Source organism: Poeciliopsis prolifica, unplaced genomic scaffold, assembly GCF_027474105.1.
Source record: "Poeciliopsis prolifica strain line A6 unplaced genomic scaffold, Auburn_PproV2 SCAFFOLD031, whole genome shotgun sequence".
Taxonomy (NCBI): Eukaryota; Metazoa; Chordata; class Actinopteri; order Cyprinodontiformes; family Poeciliidae; genus Poeciliopsis; species Poeciliopsis prolifica.
Window position 1 is genome coordinate 1,600,609 of NW_026562406.1, and position 19,668 is coordinate 1,620,276.

Genomic DNA, 19,668 nt, shown 5'->3' on the forward strand with positions numbered 1-19,668 from the left:
GTGCTTTGAAAACACATAATGTCGCCTCAAAAAAATAAAAATAAAAAAGATAAATAAATAAAGAGTTTCTGCAAATGCCTGTTTGAACAGTAGCGAGTTCAGCTGGGATTTAAAGACACACAGCGTGTCAGAGAGTCCTTTGAGTGGGAATTTAGATGTTTATTCTAAAAACTAGAATGTTTTATGTCCATAAGGCAACTCAACTGAAGGAAAACTGCGGCAGACCGGTACCGGACGGCTCTTTAAGTTCCGCTCAGAGCTCCAGGATGTTCAGACTGGGCAATCTAAATGCTCATAAACCATCATCAACATTTCCCAGAAGATCAATATGATCTCTGATCTATCGCTCCCTAAGAAACCTTCCATTGGCGATGTTCTCCATCAGAGCCAAAGCGCTGTGCCACAATTACGCAGCCACTTATGTACGTGTGACGGCATCACCTTAAAAATGATCAAGCTTGTTGATTATTTTAAATCAGCAGGTTTAGTTCATCTGCTGATGCAACTGAGGAGAAATGCGGTTCGGTTTCAGCGTTTGCGTTTAAACAGTAAAATATCAAAATCATGAAAGACATCGGGTTCGATGCTTTTTGGTCTAAATAACACCGAATGTCATCAGATTTCAGTGTATTTAGGTGAGTTTTGACGCTTTGTAGTTTCATGTCGTCCACAGGAAAAGTGTGCGCATATTTACGTTTATTTTATACATGAACCATCAAAACAAATTATTTCGTCAAATGCCGCCCCTCTCTGCACAACGGAGCAGAGGAACGAGAGGAATCGCTTGGCACCGCAGATCCGCCCATCTGACGCTGAAAGCGAAGAGAAGCGCGCTGAGGGGATGCCGCCTGTCTGGCTGCCAGTCGGCCATGTTTGTTCCTCCACTCACCGCATTCTTCCCCTGATCCTGACAGCTGCTGCAGGTTTTGCATTCGATGCACTGCCACCACAGAGCTTTGACTCGTGCCGTGAGCTCTGGGGAAAACTTTAGGCAGGACGGGTGGCCTGTAGGAAAACACACACACACACACACAACTACATCAACATTACACACTGATTTCTGGTTGCTGTGACTGGCAGCTCTTGACACAGATGCATGATTGTAAAAGAAATAAAAGATGAAGAGGGGCGGGACAATTTTGGGATTTGAAAGCTGTCGGAGGATCAAACTCAGCTTCAAAGTTAGTGATCAGACGTGAATGACAATCCGTGAAAGCTGAAGGAAGTGGAGGATCATTTTCACATCACATGTAAGGACTATAAGAGTGAAATTAGATTTATTCGCCTCAGATAAACGAGAAACTTGTACTCCTGCTGCGGGAAACGGATTGTTCAACTAGAAAACTGATGGAAAGGTAGCTGAAGTTCATGCAACTAACAGTACTGTTAGCGACATATTAAAATATTAAAACCCTCAAAGGCTTGCGATTGGCCGACTGCGACTTGAGGTGGAGATTACTGAAGCCGCCAGTTCAGAGGGAAAAACTGAGGACTGCTCCACTGACAGCTGAGAAACCAGATGTATAAAGAAATGGAAATATTCATTTACACTCCGGATAAAAGGTGTGTACACAGCAATAAAGTCAATGAATCTGCATCACTTCACTGGGAAATAAAGAGCAGCTTTTACGTCTCTACATTATTGAACTGGAGGAAATAAACTTCACTGTTAGGAAAAGGTTTTATGGGAGCAGACGGATTTTGAGTGCAGTTGGCCACATTCGCCTGACTCTGTTGAATGATGAACCTTTTTCAGCTGTAGATTCAATCAAATTTTTACTTTACTGCTTTTCCTGAGGCTTACAGATCTTAGGAAGAGAAGCAGTCCCACAGCATCACACCTCCTACACCTAGAGAAACAATGGTCGGCGGTGCTTTTCATTTATAGCTCAAACCTGAGCTATAAATGAAGGTTATTTTAGCAGTCGATTATTCTGACAATTAATCAAATAAGAAATAAAAATTACATGTCCTCAAGATTTTTTTATTTAACCATGTAAGCCTTTTTCATGAAATCTTAGAAATACTTGCAAATAAAGAAATACTTTAACTGATTTTAAAAAAAAGAAAGAAAAAAAAAAAAGAAAAGAAAAATTTTATTCCCTAAAATGCAATGACAGTATTTATTTAACTTGAATTAGGTGAATATAAAACATTCCACTTGAGGAATTTTGGCTGATACATATTTAAAGACAGAGGCGTTTTATCTTAAATGCAAAATGCATGTCTATTTTTTTTTTCATTTTTGTTGCAATCACTGCTATGAGCATGTTTTTTCAGCAAACAGCCTTTTTTGAGTCAGTTAATGGTTAATCGATTACTAAATTCGTTGACAATCATTTCACTAATCGATTAATCAGATTAATCGTTTCAGTCCTACATCAAATCCACCTGGGAAGTCTGTAGCTGAGACCAACATTCATTTCACTGGTGACCTCATGACTTTTAAACATGGTTGAAAGTTTGTTCCCCCCACTAAATAACTGTTTCCATGTGACATTTTGCACGTCTTAAACAGAGATCCCAACGGATCTGTCTCGAGTTTGTAGTTTTAAAATCCTTTATCTGAATAAAATATTTGATAGCCTTTACTTCCAACGTTAAAATGAGGAGTTTGAACCTGCACTCACCGCTGTTGCCGCAGTCGGCGCAGGAGATGAGCTCCTCCGGCTTCTTGTCGCGGTTCTGCTCCTTGGTCCCCAGACAGAAGCTGCAGATGGGGATGGGCTCCGCCACGGGCTGCAGGAAGGACACAACCGTCTGTCAAATTAACGGCTTCACATGAAGGCAACACCGAGGCCTCGCGTCCCGCCATGGTCAATGAGTGCCGCCGCGTACATTAGCGCGCTAACGGTGGGCTGAAAATCGCACGGACGCTGCAGAGTGTGTGTCTGAGCAGCAAGTTCAGGGTGACGAGGAGTGTGAGAGAGCTTGTGTTATTTATGTGGCGTCGCCATGTGCCGGAGTCTCTGCTGATCGCAGGACGGCGGTTACGCGCCCTTTACTGACGCCGTTAGCTGGAGTGGTTTAGGTGGGTGATTCTGACTGCAGAGAGCCCGCAGCTGGGGAGGTTCAATGACAAAACTTTAAAATATACAAGCAAGCACAAAACAATGAAAAAAAACCCCCCAAAAACAGAATGATGTATGACCAGTGATGGTGGAAGGAACTGCAGGTGTACTTTTATCTCAGGCAGGTGTGTGTTCAGCTTAATGTGATACAGGAATGTAACCAGCTTGGTGCAATCAACTGAACTTTCTAAAAATACAATCCATGCTGATTTACTAAAATGTTCAACTTTGACAGTAGTGACTGTCATGTTTTATTGGCCCTGGCTTGTGTTTAGCAAGGTTTCCCTCCGAAAACTTGCTAAACTTTAAAATGTTTAAAGTTGACAGGAAATTTGAAAATATCACTTGACATTATGTTTTATTGGACGATTAAATACCTGAACACCAACTATGAAGTCTTAAAAATGCTAACTTTTTAAAAATACTTGAATAAATAAGCAACATTTATCGCCTAAAGTGCAATCAGAGCATTCTTTCAGAGCACGCTTGATCATTTGTAGCAAAGAGCATAGCTACAAAAATACTTCAACCTGTGAAATGCTTATCAATACAGTGCAGGGCTGATCAGTTGATTATATTATGGTTTAACCAGTTAATAATTGGATAGTTTTACATAATTTGAACCGGGTGAGGAATGAATTATGCCACTCGAGAAGGTTTTGGGTGGAACATATTTACAGACAAAGACTTGTTTTTAATCTTAAATGCAAACTGCAGCTATTTTTGTGAAGTTCTGGCTTAATTACCACATAGATTGTGTTGTTCTTTCAGCAAAATGTCCATTTCTAGAATTGCTTAATCGATTACCAAATTAGTAGATAATTATTTCTATAATTGATGCATCATGATGAATCAGAATAAACATATCAGCAGTAATAGAAAAGGCAATGATTTCACTGGTAATTCAATTACTGAAATGAATGATCACTAATCACATAGTAAGTAGAAAGGAAGACGTCTGGATGAAATTGTGTGGCAAAACCTGATGCAAACAATGAGTCATGCAGATTACTTGTTGCTGAGGAACAACGACCAGAAGTTGGCGATGGTCAAATCGAGTCAGGAGAAGCACAGAAAGAGATCAAGCTAGTTGGAATAGCAGATTTGTCAAATTTGGAGAGGTTTAGTCAGCCAAACCACTCGAAACGATTTGAGTACCTCGATTATTAAAATTCCTCAACGCTTCGTTAAATTATGTTTCATTATGTAGCAAACCGTGCTCCGCCAGATTATAATCTGTGGACAGCAGCGCTCTTACTTCCTCCTATGAGTCGTTGTGAAGTGCTACCAGCATGGTGTTGGATTGTGGGGCACTTTGTCAGGGTCTGGGGGAGAAATAAGGATTGTTGAATTTTGTGGTGCGATGGTCACGACAGCTTTTGTGGTGTTGAAATCGCTTCGTCACGATTGCGACAACACAAAAATTGTGACGATTATTCTGACGTCCACAAACATCTTTGTAAAACTGTGCTGCTTTGATTTTTTTTTGTCTGTAACGGTAGGAACCGTTCGTTTCTACAGAGCAAACGGTAGGAATATGAGAGAGAAAGAAAGAGAGACATTGCTCGAATCGTAAAAATATTCTATAGGGTACTCGATTACTAAAATAATCTTTTACAACAGCCCCAGTTTAGTCCTGATTTTAAAATGGTAACACAATGGAAGGAAGTTCCAGAGTCTTGGAGCCTCTTAAAAACGTCTCCGCATCAGACTCAGGGGCCCCGTGCTGGAGATGGATGGATGCTACGGTCCTCTGATATAACCTGGTGTCTACCCACGAAGAAATTCAGGTGTAACAGAGATAAAGCTTCACACAAACAGTTCATACAGCTTGTAAAGAAAAATCAGACAGAAGTTAGATCAGAACTGATTAGCGCTTTACGAGACTTGGAAATTAGACACAATATTCAGATTTTTGCATCACAGCAGAGCCTAAATGTGAGCAGATTGTTGAACCGAACATCAAACGCAACCATAATACCCTGCAATGTAACACAATTACTTGCTGTTTTCAGTAAACTGCAAGTGAAGATCTGCATTTAATCCAATACGCTCCATGTGTGCAGACCTCAAAAACAAAGACTCTTTATGAGCATAAAGTGTCATGGGGGGAAAGAGAAAAAAAAAAAAAACTATTTCCAAAGTTTAAAATAAACCCCAGTACAAAATAATCATATAAAAAAAAAAGAAGAGAGTTGATGAAATCCTGTCCAGCTTGTCAGACAGTAAGCATCCGTATAAGAGAAGCAATAAAGTTGGAGACTTGGAAAAGAGACACAGCTCTACGGGTGAGAAGGAGAACATTGAATAGAAAGAAAAACAGAAGAGAATAAGCAAGTCTAAGACCAGCTGGTTTTCTAAGGCTCAGCTTTGTAGCCGAGCGGCAGAGAGAGAAAAGGCCTGGGCGAAAACAAGTTGCATGACATCTGGGTCGGTGCTTGCTAACAGCCGTGTGGGGGGAAAAGCTAGAAACAAAGGGAAGGAAACGTCTTCAACAATCTGGCGAGGCTGAAGTGAAGCTTTCTGATCGCTTCGCTTTTATGTTGGTCCGATTCCCACAGTTTGACTGCAAACATCTCAGGCTGGAGGGAGGCGCTTCTGTTCCAACAAAAGCAAAAAGGATTCAGACTATAAGAAGCTAAAAAAAAAAAGCATAAAAAAATACAACAGAGTCCCAAAACTCCTGCAGCTTCAAAAACAGCTAAAGTTATGGTAGAGATTAAAAAATGGAGCTGTTTTTAGTTAGTATTTTTGGAATCAGCCTTCTTTAGCCACTTGACGCATTTAGTTATTTAACACAAAGCCTAAATTGGATTTAGGCTTTGTGTTGAATTCAAAAACCAGAAACATTTTCCATATTTGCTATTAAACAAAACTCTTCTGAGACTGTGACAAATAGCTGCTAACACCTTTGCTCAGACTCCTTTATGAGGCTTATGAAACCAAGACACCAAGCGCGACGTTATCTCACACAGTTTCAGTTGTCATCTGCAACAGGAAATGGAGACGGTAGTAAAAGCTCGGCTGGATTTGCATAAGAGAAAGTTTATTTTCAATTGAACTCTGCAAAAGGTCATCATGGGCTTGTTAAGCCGTCAGCAACCTGCGGCCAATCCATCCCAACGCCCGGCTAGCAGACAGCAGCGCTGGCAGCGGCACAACACAAGACAGAAAAGTCCCGCCGAATTCTGGAAGTCGCCGTATTGATGAAAGCTAATCAGTGTTGATAACTGTGAGGTCAGAAGTTTTGGGGCCGCAGCTAACGATTATTTTCGCAATAGATTATTCTTTGGCAACTTTTTTAAAAATGCGATTAATCAATAAATTAATCTGATCACTTAAATCGATTAACTTAATTAATCATTGATTAATCTGATGATTTAATAATCAAATTGACTAATCGAATTAGAAAAATTGGCATATTCTGCAGATTTGTCATTTAATGTCTTCGGTTTTTTTGTACAATGTAAAAATACACTAAAAGAAATAGTACTTGAATTAAAAAAATGTAACATTTCATCATCCAAAATGCAATGACAGCATTCCTTTACACAATTTGAACCAGGTAACCAAACTTGCCAATTGAGGAGTTTTAGGTAGAAGATATTTACAGTCAAAGGTGTTTTTATCTTAAATGCAAAATGTATAAACATGTTTAATTGATTCAACAAACAAGCTTTTTTTGAGCCTTGATTAATCTAGTTAAAGATTAATCAATTACTAAATTAGTTGACTGTTACTTCAATCATCAATTAATCACCATTAATCGTTTCAGCCCTGAAGATCGAGGCGGAGGTTTTTACCTTTAAAATGTTGCCTTTGAGTGAACGGTTTGCGGTTCCAAACTGACCCACATGCGCAAAGCACAACAACACTGACGTCTCGCGCAGCACTGTGTGTTCCAACACAAACATAGATTCATGTAATTTTATTTGCAGCGATTCATGTCTGTGAAGAAGTGCGGGAGTGTTGGGTGGCATTGGACTGCATCGGGAGCAGATTACTGTCACAGCTGTCGTCCATCTTGCTCCCGCGGGTGCACAACTCTGGCAAACGACGGCGGAACGTGCCGACGAAGGCACATCAAATTCGTTTTGGCTGTTCCCGTTGGAATCGCATTCACAGAGAGTGGACACATGGATGTGACTCAAAATGAAAATAAGAATCCGTTTTGGGAGTTCACATTCATTCTACCACGTCTGTCCTGGTGACTAACCTCAACATAAAAATGAAAAAACGTCAGATTTGATCAACATTTGCCTGCCGTGTGAACATAGCCTTAGAGACTCTGCAGACCAAAAAAATAAATAAATTGATAAAATTGAAATCAGCAAGTCTTTTGAAAGTTTAGTGATCGTCCAGAAAATTGCCATCAGTGCACCACTCCTGTAAACATATTCACAACCATCCCTAAATGATCTGATCCAGCTTCTCTGGATGGAAATGTCTTTCCTTTCTTCCTGTTTACTTCAACTTCCGTTTTCTGTCAGTCCATCTAACTACTGCGAATTTTACGGTTGCAAAACTAAGAGATATTACAGCTGCACATTTACCGGAACTGCAACATCTTTGCACACGACATGAGAAAACTTGCGTGGCTAATGCCTTTCTTCTGCACACATCACCCAGAATGCTGTGCGGTTCGAGCTCAGCGTTATTGAAAATTCTATCAGACGCATTATCTATTGATATTGATCAAGTGCCTATTGCGATATAGATTATTGATTTTCTATACAGCCCCATGTCTGGTCTATGTTTGCTATAAGCCCAAAGCAGAAGGCATAAACATTGTTTACTTTTTATTGCAAGAATAAAGAAGTACAATTATCACAGTCCAGTATTATTACCCATTTTCCCCCTGATATCGCTCAGCCCTACTGCACAGTTAGTTCCGATGTCGTTGCAAAGTAGCAGGCCTTAAAGTCAAAGGTGATTTAAACGGAAGCAAAGTTCTCCAGAAAACCTCAAAATGTCAAAATATGAAGAAATCAAAGCAACCAAAACTGCGTAATTCGCATAGATTCTGATGGGGAAAAACAAACAAACAATGGATTAATACCTGAGAAACTCATTAAGTCTTAAGATAGTCTTTGTCCAAACAGTGCAGCAACAAAGAAGAAAGTAGGCACGTTGTTTTGGCTGGGAAGAGACAGGGACAAGAACTTGATTTATTAGGTTCATTTCCTTTTGACTCAGGCTGCCTGCAACACACACACACACACACCCCGTTACACCTAATGCAGCACAGCACCTGAGAAACACAGACAGGGACGTGGTGAAAGGAGGAAGAGGTAAACACACAGCGGAGGAGGAAAGAGGAGGATAAGCAGCGGCTTAACAGTGAGAGGTTTTGGGGTTTTTTTTTTTCCCGCCCCAATAGTGGAGAATATTAAACTATAATCCTGCACCGGGACTGAAAAGTCTCCATATGATCTTAAAACATTCTGAAAATAATTAGAGCTCAACAGAACAAAGCTGTGGAGTAACACAAAGCCACAAGATGGGGAAAAAGAAACAGAGGGGTCGCAAAAAAAAAAAAAAAAAAGAAAAAAAGAAAAAAAGCGAGAAAATAAAACAGAGGAGACAAAAATAACAATCCAGAGGGCAAAAAGGGGGGGGAAAAAACCAGAGAAAATCTGCAGCAGTGGCAGCCTGGGTATGACCAACACCTCGATCATTCCTGACATTTAACCCTTTAAACGTCGCAAAAGCGAGCGTCACCTCGGCTACAACTGGGTTCAGATTACAGGCTGTCACTGGAAATTAATCCCCAGCAGATACTTAAAAAATAAAAAAATAAAAAGAGCTAATCCTGCTTCAGTGGCAGGAACACAGGAGCTGCAGAAACACATTCCTCCTGAGAACTGCTCCTCCTCGTTTCAGACTTTTTCTAACCCTAGCTGCCAAGATGGACGTTAGCAACACAACGACACTCCGGAGATTTCTCACCCTCACCGTTTCTCATGACCAACATTTCTATGTAGGTCTGTGAATGTTTTGTAGCAGAGGTAAGGATTTCGAGGTCACGCCTCGTGGTGACGGCTAGCATCTAGCTAGTTCTTCAATTTAGCGCCTTAACTAAATTCAAAACCCGTCTGGCGGGTAACCGGTTTTTCTTTAGAAACACACGCCCAGGTGAGCGTGACCCGGTCCGACCCCGCCTGACTCAACCGCCCACGGTGTGTCTCGAAAGCGTTTACGCCCCTGTGCGCATGTCTGGGATTCAAACAAATTATAAAAAATGTTTTTTTAAATATGTAATATTCAAATGTTTTCCATCATTAATGTGATATTAATACTCTAGGATTCAACAGGAAAAGAAATCAAAAGACGGTCAATGCAATGGAAAAATCACAATGCAACAAAGATAGAAGTTACATTAGCAAGTTTATTATAACTTCAGTTTTACCATTACTTCCATTTAGATTATTTTTTTTTGTCACTTTGTTGACCCTCCTAGGCCACCGTACTTTTCTTCACACTACATGGATCACTAAATTGTGTAGTTTCTAAGACCAATATGTTTTTACACTTGATAGAAGAAAAATCTATCTTACAAGTAGGTTTTCACCAAAGACGAGACTTATTTTTAAATAAAATTATTTTCGAGTATAGTAAATAAAGTACCAGTTCCACAGGCAGATGTCTTTAACTTAAAATGAGTAAAATGCCTTTTTGTGCATGAAAAAATTTGTAATTTTTATCTACATTCAAGAATTATTTACTTAAAACAAGATTACACATGTTGAAAAGTTACCTTTAATTTCGTTTTGCCTTATTTCAGATATCTGCACAAGAAATTAAGACTAAAATCAATATTTTGTGCTTTTTCAGAGCAGATAGAAGTAGACATTTTTATCAAGGTGAATGATTTGGCCCCAAAAACCTTCAGGTGTGATGGATTGTCTTTGTTGAAAAAAATCCAAATTAGCAAAATAATGACAAGAGGTGCAGAAAATGTCAATTTTTTTGAATCCAGAATCCAATTTTCTGTTAAATTGTTAAAAAAAAAAAAATCATATTACTCTTAGAAAACGTCCTAAATTGCTTCATCATGATCTCTCCACAAGCAATAATGTTTTAAAAAGTTTTTTTTATTTTGGTAACATTTGCAGCTAATTGCTGCACAATTATAGATGTTGCAAACTGGCATGAGAAGTTACAGAAAACACCAAACTGAGTTCCAGCATTCCCTGCTGAAACAGAAGCTTAGGAAAAGACAAGAAAAGAGAGAACAATGAGGAAAAGAAATAATAGAAGAAAAAAAAGAAGGAAAGACGGACACAGCAGAGTAAACCTAGTCATCAAAAAACTCTAAATCCTGAACGGCAACCAGCTTCCAGGCACTGTGTAACTTCATGAAATATCAAACTCCCCTGTCTTCCATCAGATCTCCATAAAAACATTAACTCTATATACATAAATATCTATGTAGAGGTTAGCCAGGGAGCAGAAATCTTAACGACAGCATCAAACGTCTGGCCGGCCTCCAGCCGTTACTTCCACAGCTGCTCCACACTATGGCTAGCTGGACAGCGGCTCTGCTGCAGACACGCTGCCAATGCCAGATGCCGCTCACCAACTGGTGAGCTCAAGGTAAACGCTCCCCGTTGGGCGATAATGCTAGAGGACCGCCATTTGTCTCTGCACCGCATGGGATTTTATTTGACTAGGCCACTGTTTTGATCCAAGCCGCTCCGGCGTAGCTCCGGATGTGTGCTTAGGGTCCGTTTCCTGCTGGAAGATGAGTCTCTGGTCTAGTCCAAGTTTTCTTTTGCAGGTTGTCATTTAGTGGTGGAGTGCATTTTTATAATAAATATTTTGTGGCAGAGAGGCCCTAATACTACGGCAACGAGACATTGACAGGAGAATAAACGTTTTCCTTTCTTTAATAAAAAAAATAAAGAAATGACAAAAAATATCAGAAAAACCAAAAAACTTGGTTTCATTTTAATCATCCCTTATGGGAAATAACATGGAATCAAAGTTCAAACAAATACGCGCTGTAAAACACGACTGTAGGCTCTGGGCAGAAAATTAGCCTCTGACAGGGGAGCACCGATTCACAGGCCAGTCTACTTATCAGCGTCGATTTCCTTAATTGTGAGAAATCGGTGACCAGCCAAAAATCTGCTATCAGTGCACCCCTTGTTTATGAATCTAAAAAAAAAAGAAAAACATTTTCAAATGGAATCTCCAGACATAACGCCTGAATTTACAAATGCAAACAAAATCCCAACGCCATGCTGCGACTGCAGCAGAAAACGGGAAAGAAAACACATCATAGTAGTAAAAAACGTGCCGGCCAATCAGCATTCGCCATGAGGATGCGACAGTTCCTGGAGCTGGAGATACGGTAGCCACTGAGAACGAAAAAAATATTACATCGGGGGAAGGTCAGTGGGACGGTTTGGAGGGGGGTTAGGTGGGAGCTGTGTGTAGCGAACGCGTCGGGTTTTTCACACGTCCTCGCAGTGACACGGCCGGCTACGTGGAGAACTCTGGTTCACCCCGCTCCAGCTGTTAGGGAGAGGGCAACCGGCGGGCAGGAAGGCTGTCTTCACCTACTGTGATTGGATGAACAACAACAACAACACACACGCTAAAGTACATAACCACACACACAGCTGAACGTTAAGCTCGTCCCACCTAATGGCTGCTCAGGGAAGCAATGAGCTTTGTCACCTATACATCCATGACCCCTAGTTGACTTCCCTCACCCATTTCTCTCCCCCTTCATGACCTGGCAATGGCACCCTATTAGGGAAGCCAGAAATAGGCTCTGGGATCCCGTTTGAATAGAACGCCCCCGATGCAACCATCAGCTGCAACCGAATGCACAAATCTCCCAGCAAATGGGGTCAAAGCTAGTGCTCAGCCATTTGTTTTGATTTCCCTCCACTCGCCCTCTCTCACTTCTTTCCCCTGGAAATCATATCTGCCAGCGATCATGCGAGGCGATGATGTGCCAGTGGAGAGCCCAGCGAAGCAGAGTGTGCGGGTGGGGAGGGCAGGAGGGAGTGATTACGCAACAGCAATCTCTGCCTTTATTTGTAGCGCACAGTTTAATCTTTTTGACACATATGCCGCTCACACCGGCGGCGCGGGCGCTAACCCATGGCAAGTTGACGGAGATGCTGGGAAAACATGACAGAGCGGCAACAAGAAAAGCGATCAGATTGACCCGAATGCCAACGTCCGGAACGCTGCGGCAATTTTGTGATTTTCTCTGAAGACTGAAGGGCGCTGGAGGAATGACTGACTTTGTTTCCTTCTAGAGTGCATCTGGTGTTTTGGGGATGTTTGATAGTGAATAAGGAAATGAATCCCAACAGGGACTGGGAGATATTTAAACTTTATTTTACTGGGTGAAATCTTTCAAAGCCATTTATAAAAGGAGTTAACGCCGCACTGATTGGAATTTTCTGGCCGATCGGCGATTTTTAAAAAGCCCCATCAGCTGATTCTAACTTTGGTTGATACCGATTTTTTTTTTAGAACTTACGCTGTCAGGTAGGATTCAAAAATAAATAAAACCAGATAAGTTTGAGTATATTTTTTTCTTTGAAATACACAGCTTTGCACAATTGTTTCAAAGTCCTCCTACTAAAGATAATCTGATGTTGATGTGTGAAAAGATGAAGTATTTCTATTAAGTATTCTCTCACCAAAGTTTAATTTCACAACATTCCTCATTTTAACTGTTGTTTTGTGTTGGAGTTATTATTTTGCTCTCTTAATAAGTTTAATCTTGTAATTAAAGATGTATACATTAGCCTCTGCCTAATATTCAATCATAAAGTTGAAATAAATAGAAACTTTAAAATACATTTGTCAAACATGACAATAGGCCTTAGACTCGCTGAATTAATCAATGGAAATTGATTTATCACCCAGCCCAGACTTTGCTGTTGCACAGATTGGTTCTGCATGTAAATCTCGGCCGACAGGCCAATATTTAGAAAATTGGGGCCAATCAACCGGTTGATTGGTGCACCCTCATATCAGTGTGTATGTTCTGTGAGAACCAAAGAGTACAGCTTGTGTACAAAACAACTTTTGAGCCAATCTGCTCACTTTCAGCACAGTTTCACACCCAAAAGCAATATCCTGTAACAACTTGTTGATTCGTTGAGTTTATTTTTTCTAACTGCAAACCAGCGTATTAAAAGTACAAACATATCACTTCAACTAATGTCTGTCTGTCTAGCTCTAGAGAAACAGGTCGTTCCGTTTCCCCTTAAGAGGGTCACCATGTTGGGCCGACCCCATGTGACCCGCGGCCTGCTCTGTGGGCTAATCCTTTCGTCTGGGTTTGCGCGTGTGGCTGTCGGCATCTTCACCGTCTTTGGCACCCTGGATTTTAGACAAAGCTGGCACCGAGACGAAAAACTGCTAAGGTCGACGACGTCTGGGTAACGGGCCGATAGCGGAGAGCGCTCAGGTAGATTTAAGACACGGGGTAACGGGTCTGCTGAGGTTAGCAGACGGCTGTTCTCTCTGATCAGGTTACAGAGGTGGGTGTGTTCCCTCTCTCCTCTGTCGCCTGCATGTCTGCCTCCCCCCCTCTTGTTCTGTCTCCCTCACTTTCCTCTCCCTCTTTCTCCTGCCAGAGGCCAGAAGCTTGCATCATCCAGGCCTCGCCCTCTGGCTCTGCTACGCGCCACCTCCTCTTTTCTCTTTCTTGTCCGCGTTGCTTCCTTTTTCCCTCGCTTTCCTTCTCTCTTATTCGCATCTCCTGACAGATGCTGACAGGGAGCAGCCCTGCAGCTGGTCTGCGCTCGCTGCAGGAGGCTGGGAGCCACATGACTCTCTAAGCCTGACCTCATCTTCCTCTTTTAACGGGTGAAAACAAGTCTGCCGGCCACGGACGAAAAACAAACAAGGCATACCTGTGAAGACATTACTCACGCGCCTGTCTAAACGAAAAAGAAAAGAACGAACAATATACACCATTTGATACCAAACGATTTGGTGTTGACGAATCACATCCCAATTAAACTGCTTGATTTTTTGATCACTCAAAATTATCATGTGAAAACTGGAGTTAACTTTTTGGCAAAACAGGTTGATATCCCCTAACTTCAAACGACAAATGTTTTAAAAGCCTGACTATCACAGTCTGTAAAGTTGGTTTTGCAGATCAGGTTCATCTTTTTGATCCTGTTGTATCCAAACCAGGTCATCCTGATTGGTTTAAACCAGAAACTTTTACAAACCAAACGAGTCGTTTTTGCCCTCGGTCCGGCTAAACCAAACCTGTTTGGAGCCACAAATGTTATTTAACAAATGTTAAATAACCTTTCATAAAAAGAAGACTCCAGTACTTTTTACAATAGGATGTTTGTAAGAAATTTTAAAAGAACCACACTTTCCTTTCTGGAAACTTTGTCTTCTATCAGATGTTTACATTAGTGGAAAATGGTTGAATCAAAAGGAAAAAAAAAACTCTTAGTAATTTTGATGAGAAAAAAAAAATTGGTATGCCTGATTTATCGGTATTAGCATCGGTAGCGACCGGTATCAGCAATATTTATAAGATATAGTATTGGTCTGATAGATAAAACTGGTATAAAAGCGATATTGACACCCGATACATACATACTTCCATGTTTTTGTGGGGAAGGGGATGAGGTCACGGAATAGTGACGCAGCAAATGATTGTGGGAAATTTAACTGAAGCAAAGAAGCAGTGGTGAAGTTGTTTTTTTCCCAGGTGTTATAGTAGTACACCTGGATACAAGATATCTACACATAATATATATATTGGTGAATATCAGTTATCAGCCATAACCCCAACAATAAGAGGGGATATTGGCCCAAATTTTTAAATTGGTTCATCCCTAAAAATGAAATGTCACTAAAAGTTGTCATTCTGTTGTCAAAATTTAATGCAGGTTTTATTCCATACATAAAACTGCTAACATCTACATTTTTTTTTTATTGTTGGCTCTGCAAAGTTTTGGAAAAATTAAGAGCTGTGGTTTAAACCAACTGTTTTCAATGTTTATGTCATAATAGTTTGACACCAGGAATAAACATTGCTCTACAATTAGCTTGTTTCACTAAACTTTGCTTCAGTTACTAGCAATACTGAAGCAGATACTCAACAGATAAAACGGTAATACACAACAATATGAGGCACTAAATAGACGTCGCAAAAAGCAATAAATCGTGTGATAAATTAAAACAAGCTCAATAAATTCCACTTGAATTATTTATTGTTTCTCTTTTCTCTCCCTTTCTAACAAAAACTGAATGATAAAACTAGTGCTTTGGTCTCAACTATCCCTTTTTTTTGAAAGATGACTTTGTTTAATTCATTTTATTTGCTGTTTCTGTTGTTTTCATTCATTTTGGATCTTTCAAATGTCTTCCTGAATTAAAAGTTTGTTGATCTTTGAGAATATGCGCTTTTATTTTTATACCATTGTGTTACTACATAATGGCCTCAAAACAGCAAAATTATTATTGTCTATTGCAAAAACTTCCGGAACAATTTATCGTTCAGCAAAATTTGTTGTGGTGGCCAGACTGACGCTGACTGGCGTAAATCTGACAGTAATGGTGTTTACATGTGGACTGAGATGCGTTCGGTGCCGTTACCTTGTCCTTCTCGTGGGGAAGCAGTCGAACGGGCGGCAGCGTTTCCAGAGACACCGTCCCAGTCCCGTCGTTCTGGCAGCCGCCGCCGCCGCCTCCGCAGCGGCTCACCAGCTGGAAAGTCTGCCCCTGCTTGACCACGCGGCCGTGCGCCACTGCTCTCTTCAGAGCCACCCTCAGCTGCTGGTGAAAGATGCCAGCTCCTATGGAGCCGCTGCTCGACAGGTAGGCTGCCACGTCCGCCTGGCACTTCAGGAAGCGCTCCACGTTCTTCAGGCTGGAGCCGCCAGGTTCGTGGAGGCCCTCCAGTGCCCGCTTGATCAGCTTGTTCCAGTCGAGTCCGGGTTTCTTGCCGGAGTGCGAATGAGACGTGCCGCCGGGGCCGTTATTGCTGCCGCCTCCCGCTGATGCAGCTGCACCACCTCCCGAGCCTCCGCCACCACCTTTTGGCTTTGGCAGAGACAAGCGCCCAGGGTTGTCTGGGTCTTTGTAGGAGTTGAGGCCCTTGTTGGTGACCTTAAGGATGGTGCCATCCTTGACGCTGAGCTCCAGCTGCTCCAGAACCGTCTTGCGGTCCAAACCGTGGGACATCGACACCGCATTGCATATGCGTTCCTCCGACGGTCGCTGCTTCTGCTTCTTGACCTTCTTGATGGCCTCTAGGATCCATTGGGTGTAAACCGGGTTGGCCAGCTTCACCATAGCTGCGGCCTGGGCAGATGCAGTGGCCCAGAGGCCTTACCGCAAGGACCGCAAACAAAAAACAACAATAACAAAAATACAGATAAGAAAAAAAATTGAGAACCGTGAGCCGAGTAAGTGCCTGGCCTGCGCCGTAGCGCCGCCGCCTCCTCTTCGTCCTCAACCAGCTTACTATCCCTTGTCCTGGGGCCGCACAGAGAGTCCCTCAGAAGCTGAGTATGAGCAACGCGTAAATGAGCTGTTGATCATAGCACAATCGACCCCGAGCCGACCCGCCGACTGGTAAAATACGGTCCACCTGCCGCCCGCTCCTAACCAGGTGAGCGTGCCTGGCAGGAAGCAGGAGGAAGTGGAAAAAGCAGCAGCTCTTTAGAAATGAAACTCCCACAGAGCACAAAAACAACAACAAAAAAGAACAGCTAGATTTCTTAATTTAGGTGGCAGCGCTCACAGTCGCAAAAATAAAGTCCTTCTTCCGTTAAAGTGTTTTTTAAAAAAAAGTCTGTTTTCTGCCAGAGCTGAAGTAAACACGTCGTAGTGCGAGTTGACAGATTCGATCAACGTCTCCTGAACTTGAGATTAGTGTTACAATATAAAGAGAGGAAGGAAGCAGAATAAATAGCTCCAAATCCACGTTTTTTTTTCTTCTTCTCCTTCTCTTGTCTCCACTTGTTCTTATTTCACTGCTGTGGGATTCTCATCTGTGGAGTGGAGGGAATTTCTCTCCACAGGGAAGAAGTCAGGTTTGATCACCTTCAAGTCCACTGTGCCTCAACAGCTGATGAAAACTGTGGAAAACAGGGAAGAGAAACAAATTGTCAGAAAACAGACAGCAAACAGGCAAATATAATGTATATGGCAACAGATGTACATGCAACTTCTCTGGATTTTTTTGTTCCCAGTTTCTTTCAAAACCGCAAAAATTCCCCTTCTGTAAGGCATATTTTCACAACAAGTTGTTCGAAGTACATGATTAAAGATGGCTTTAAAAAAAAGCAGTAAATAAAGTTCTTAAGCAGCCTGACCTACTATAACACGTCTGTTGGATCAAACCACACTGACCACATCAAACTTACTCAAATCCCTAAGCTTCCTGCTTCTAATAGGCTTAATATATCCTATCCACTAATGGTTGCCCTGATGATAAGATATTACCGTTCACTTCCTCTCTGAGAGTGGTCAAGGTGTAATGCCTGATCAGTGTAAACAAAGCCATGCTTTCCTTTTCACATTAACAATTCAAAGCTGCGATCAGCGCTCTGATACGTGTGAACATGCCAATTACCGTCATTACGGGACAATACAAGGTATATAATTGAGTTTTAATGTGGCTAACGCTAAATGTCGCTTTGAATAAAGGTGCTGCGACCCAGGGACAAATGAAACCAACAAAACACTCCTGAAACCTGGACAACCAGGTCCAGCCACCTGGTCAGCTGGGTTGCTGAATGTAAACACCGTGTAGTCAAACGCACACACAGCTAGCAAACATTAGCTCACGGGCTAGGTAAAAGACTAACCAGAGGCGTTTGTTGCATCGTTAAAGGGTTATTATTACGTTGTGTCGCTCAATTTTAATTATGTACTTCCAGTCTGACACGTATTTACAAACACGAGTCCCCCGTTAATCGCTGCTGTTTGGGAAGCTAACGTCGTAGCCCGCGAGCTAGCGTTACCACACTGTTACTAACGTAACTCGCTAACCCGAGACGTAAACAGCATGTAACAAGAGAACGGCTAACACTCCTGCGCTGAAAACACACCACATTCCCGCTTCGGTGGCGATTTCCACCAACACAAACAAGACAAGGAATCCTCTTCTGAATGTCATGATACTAACGTGAGACTGCGGCCTTTATATAAGAGGCACAATGCAACTTGCAGACGGCCATCTCGGCTAGCGGGCAAGTGCAACACTGAAGGTATCCGAGCGGCGGACTCTGCAGCATTATGCTACGCGGCCTAGTTCTCTGCACACAGCACGGGCGAGCAGCCTCTGCCCGCTCACACACCGTCCCTGCAAAGCGGGTCTCCACCTAGGCGGACTTCCTCCCTTCACCAACCGCCCTCTTGTGTCGCTTCAAGCCTGCGGTGAGGTGGAGAGACAAGGCCGCCACAGCGGAGCGCCTAGGCCTTTGGTTTCCCCTCCTCTCCGAGCCCCCCTCCACTCAGCCACCCACCCACCTCCGCGGGCACCATCCCTCCGTAGCCCTCTCTCCCGCAACCTCTCGCGGTTCCCCCTGAAAGCTAAAGCTGGTCCGGTTCTGGTTTCCGAGGGAAGCTCGGGTGAAGCTCACTCTGGTAGAAAAAGAAAGAAAGGAAAAAAAACCCACAAATCTCCTCGAACCCTATCCGACTTCCGCTGTTACTCACCGGAATTTCGTGTCGAGCCGCTGCGAAGAAGGTGCCAGAACCGTGGGGAACGAAGACAACAACAAGGCTAAAAATGCAGCCAGAGGACCAGGGGCTCTAGAGCCGACGCCATCTTTGAGTGAAATAGGAGCACGGCTGTTGGGGGAGGGGGGAACACTGAGCCGTCAGGCTGGGCCGAGGGACCGTCTGCATGGTGCGAGGCGCAGATCCAGAGGAAGAAAAATCCACTGCAAGGCGCGGGGGCGACGTGCTGTTGCTATGAGAGGGGTGTGGATAACGCTTGAGCACATGAAATGGAAGAAAGGGACAGATGGTGGTGGTGTTGGAGGGAGAATGAAATAAATAAATAAATAAATAAAAAGAGACGGTAGGTGCTCATGCAGCAGAGATCCAAGGGAGCGTCTGCCTTTCTCTTAAAAGTTAACGTTAGAGGGTATTTAAAGATCAAAGTAAGGCACACTTCCTCGCTGCAGTGTGTTGTAGAACCTGAGCATGTTTATTTAACTGGACTGATCAGATGTTGCAGTGTGCAGGTATTTGTTACAGTGGACATGATGGGGCATGCTATTTTATCTGCCAGTGCAGAGTAGTTTGCTGATGCATTGCTGATCATTGTTTTATTATTTTTCCCTTAAGGGGGGAAAATAAATAAATTACTGCCAAATATCTACGACTGGTCCATGAAGGTATATTCAGTGATAAGACACCGTATATTCAAATAATTGAGGAGTTTTTAAGCGTATCATCAGATGCAGTATCTGGTGGCAGGTGGAAGCAGCATGATGTTTACATGATGCAAAGGAATTTTATTGCATTTGAATCTGTGCTGAGCTCGATTGAATTGTAACACCCGTCAAGGAACCCTCAAACTAATTCCAGGTTATTTTTCCTCAGTTTTACATTCTGCTGCGTTGCACAC

At 42.4% G+C, this 19,668-nt stretch overlaps 1 protein-coding gene across 2 annotated transcripts in view; it reads right to left on the minus strand.

The window, feature by feature from the left end:
- Positions 1–18,871, minus strand: part of kat6a (K(lysine) acetyltransferase 6A) — a 33,513-nt gene extending 14,642 nt beyond the window's left edge. For both annotated transcript variants that reach the window (XM_055050579.1, XM_055050578.1), the window contains exons 1-4: positions 18,750–18,871; positions 15,678–17,164; positions 2,631–2,739; positions 890–1,005 (exon numbers count right to left, since the gene is read on the minus strand). In XM_055050579.1, coding sequence (XP_054906554.1) covers positions 890–1,005; positions 2,631–2,739; positions 15,678–16,376 — 924 coding nt within the window. In that variant the 5' untranslated portion in view covers positions 16,377–17,164; positions 18,750–18,871. The remainder of the gene's footprint in view (positions 1–889; positions 1,006–2,630; positions 2,740–15,677; positions 17,165–18,749) is intronic.
- Positions 18,872–19,668: the final 797 nt, after the last annotated feature.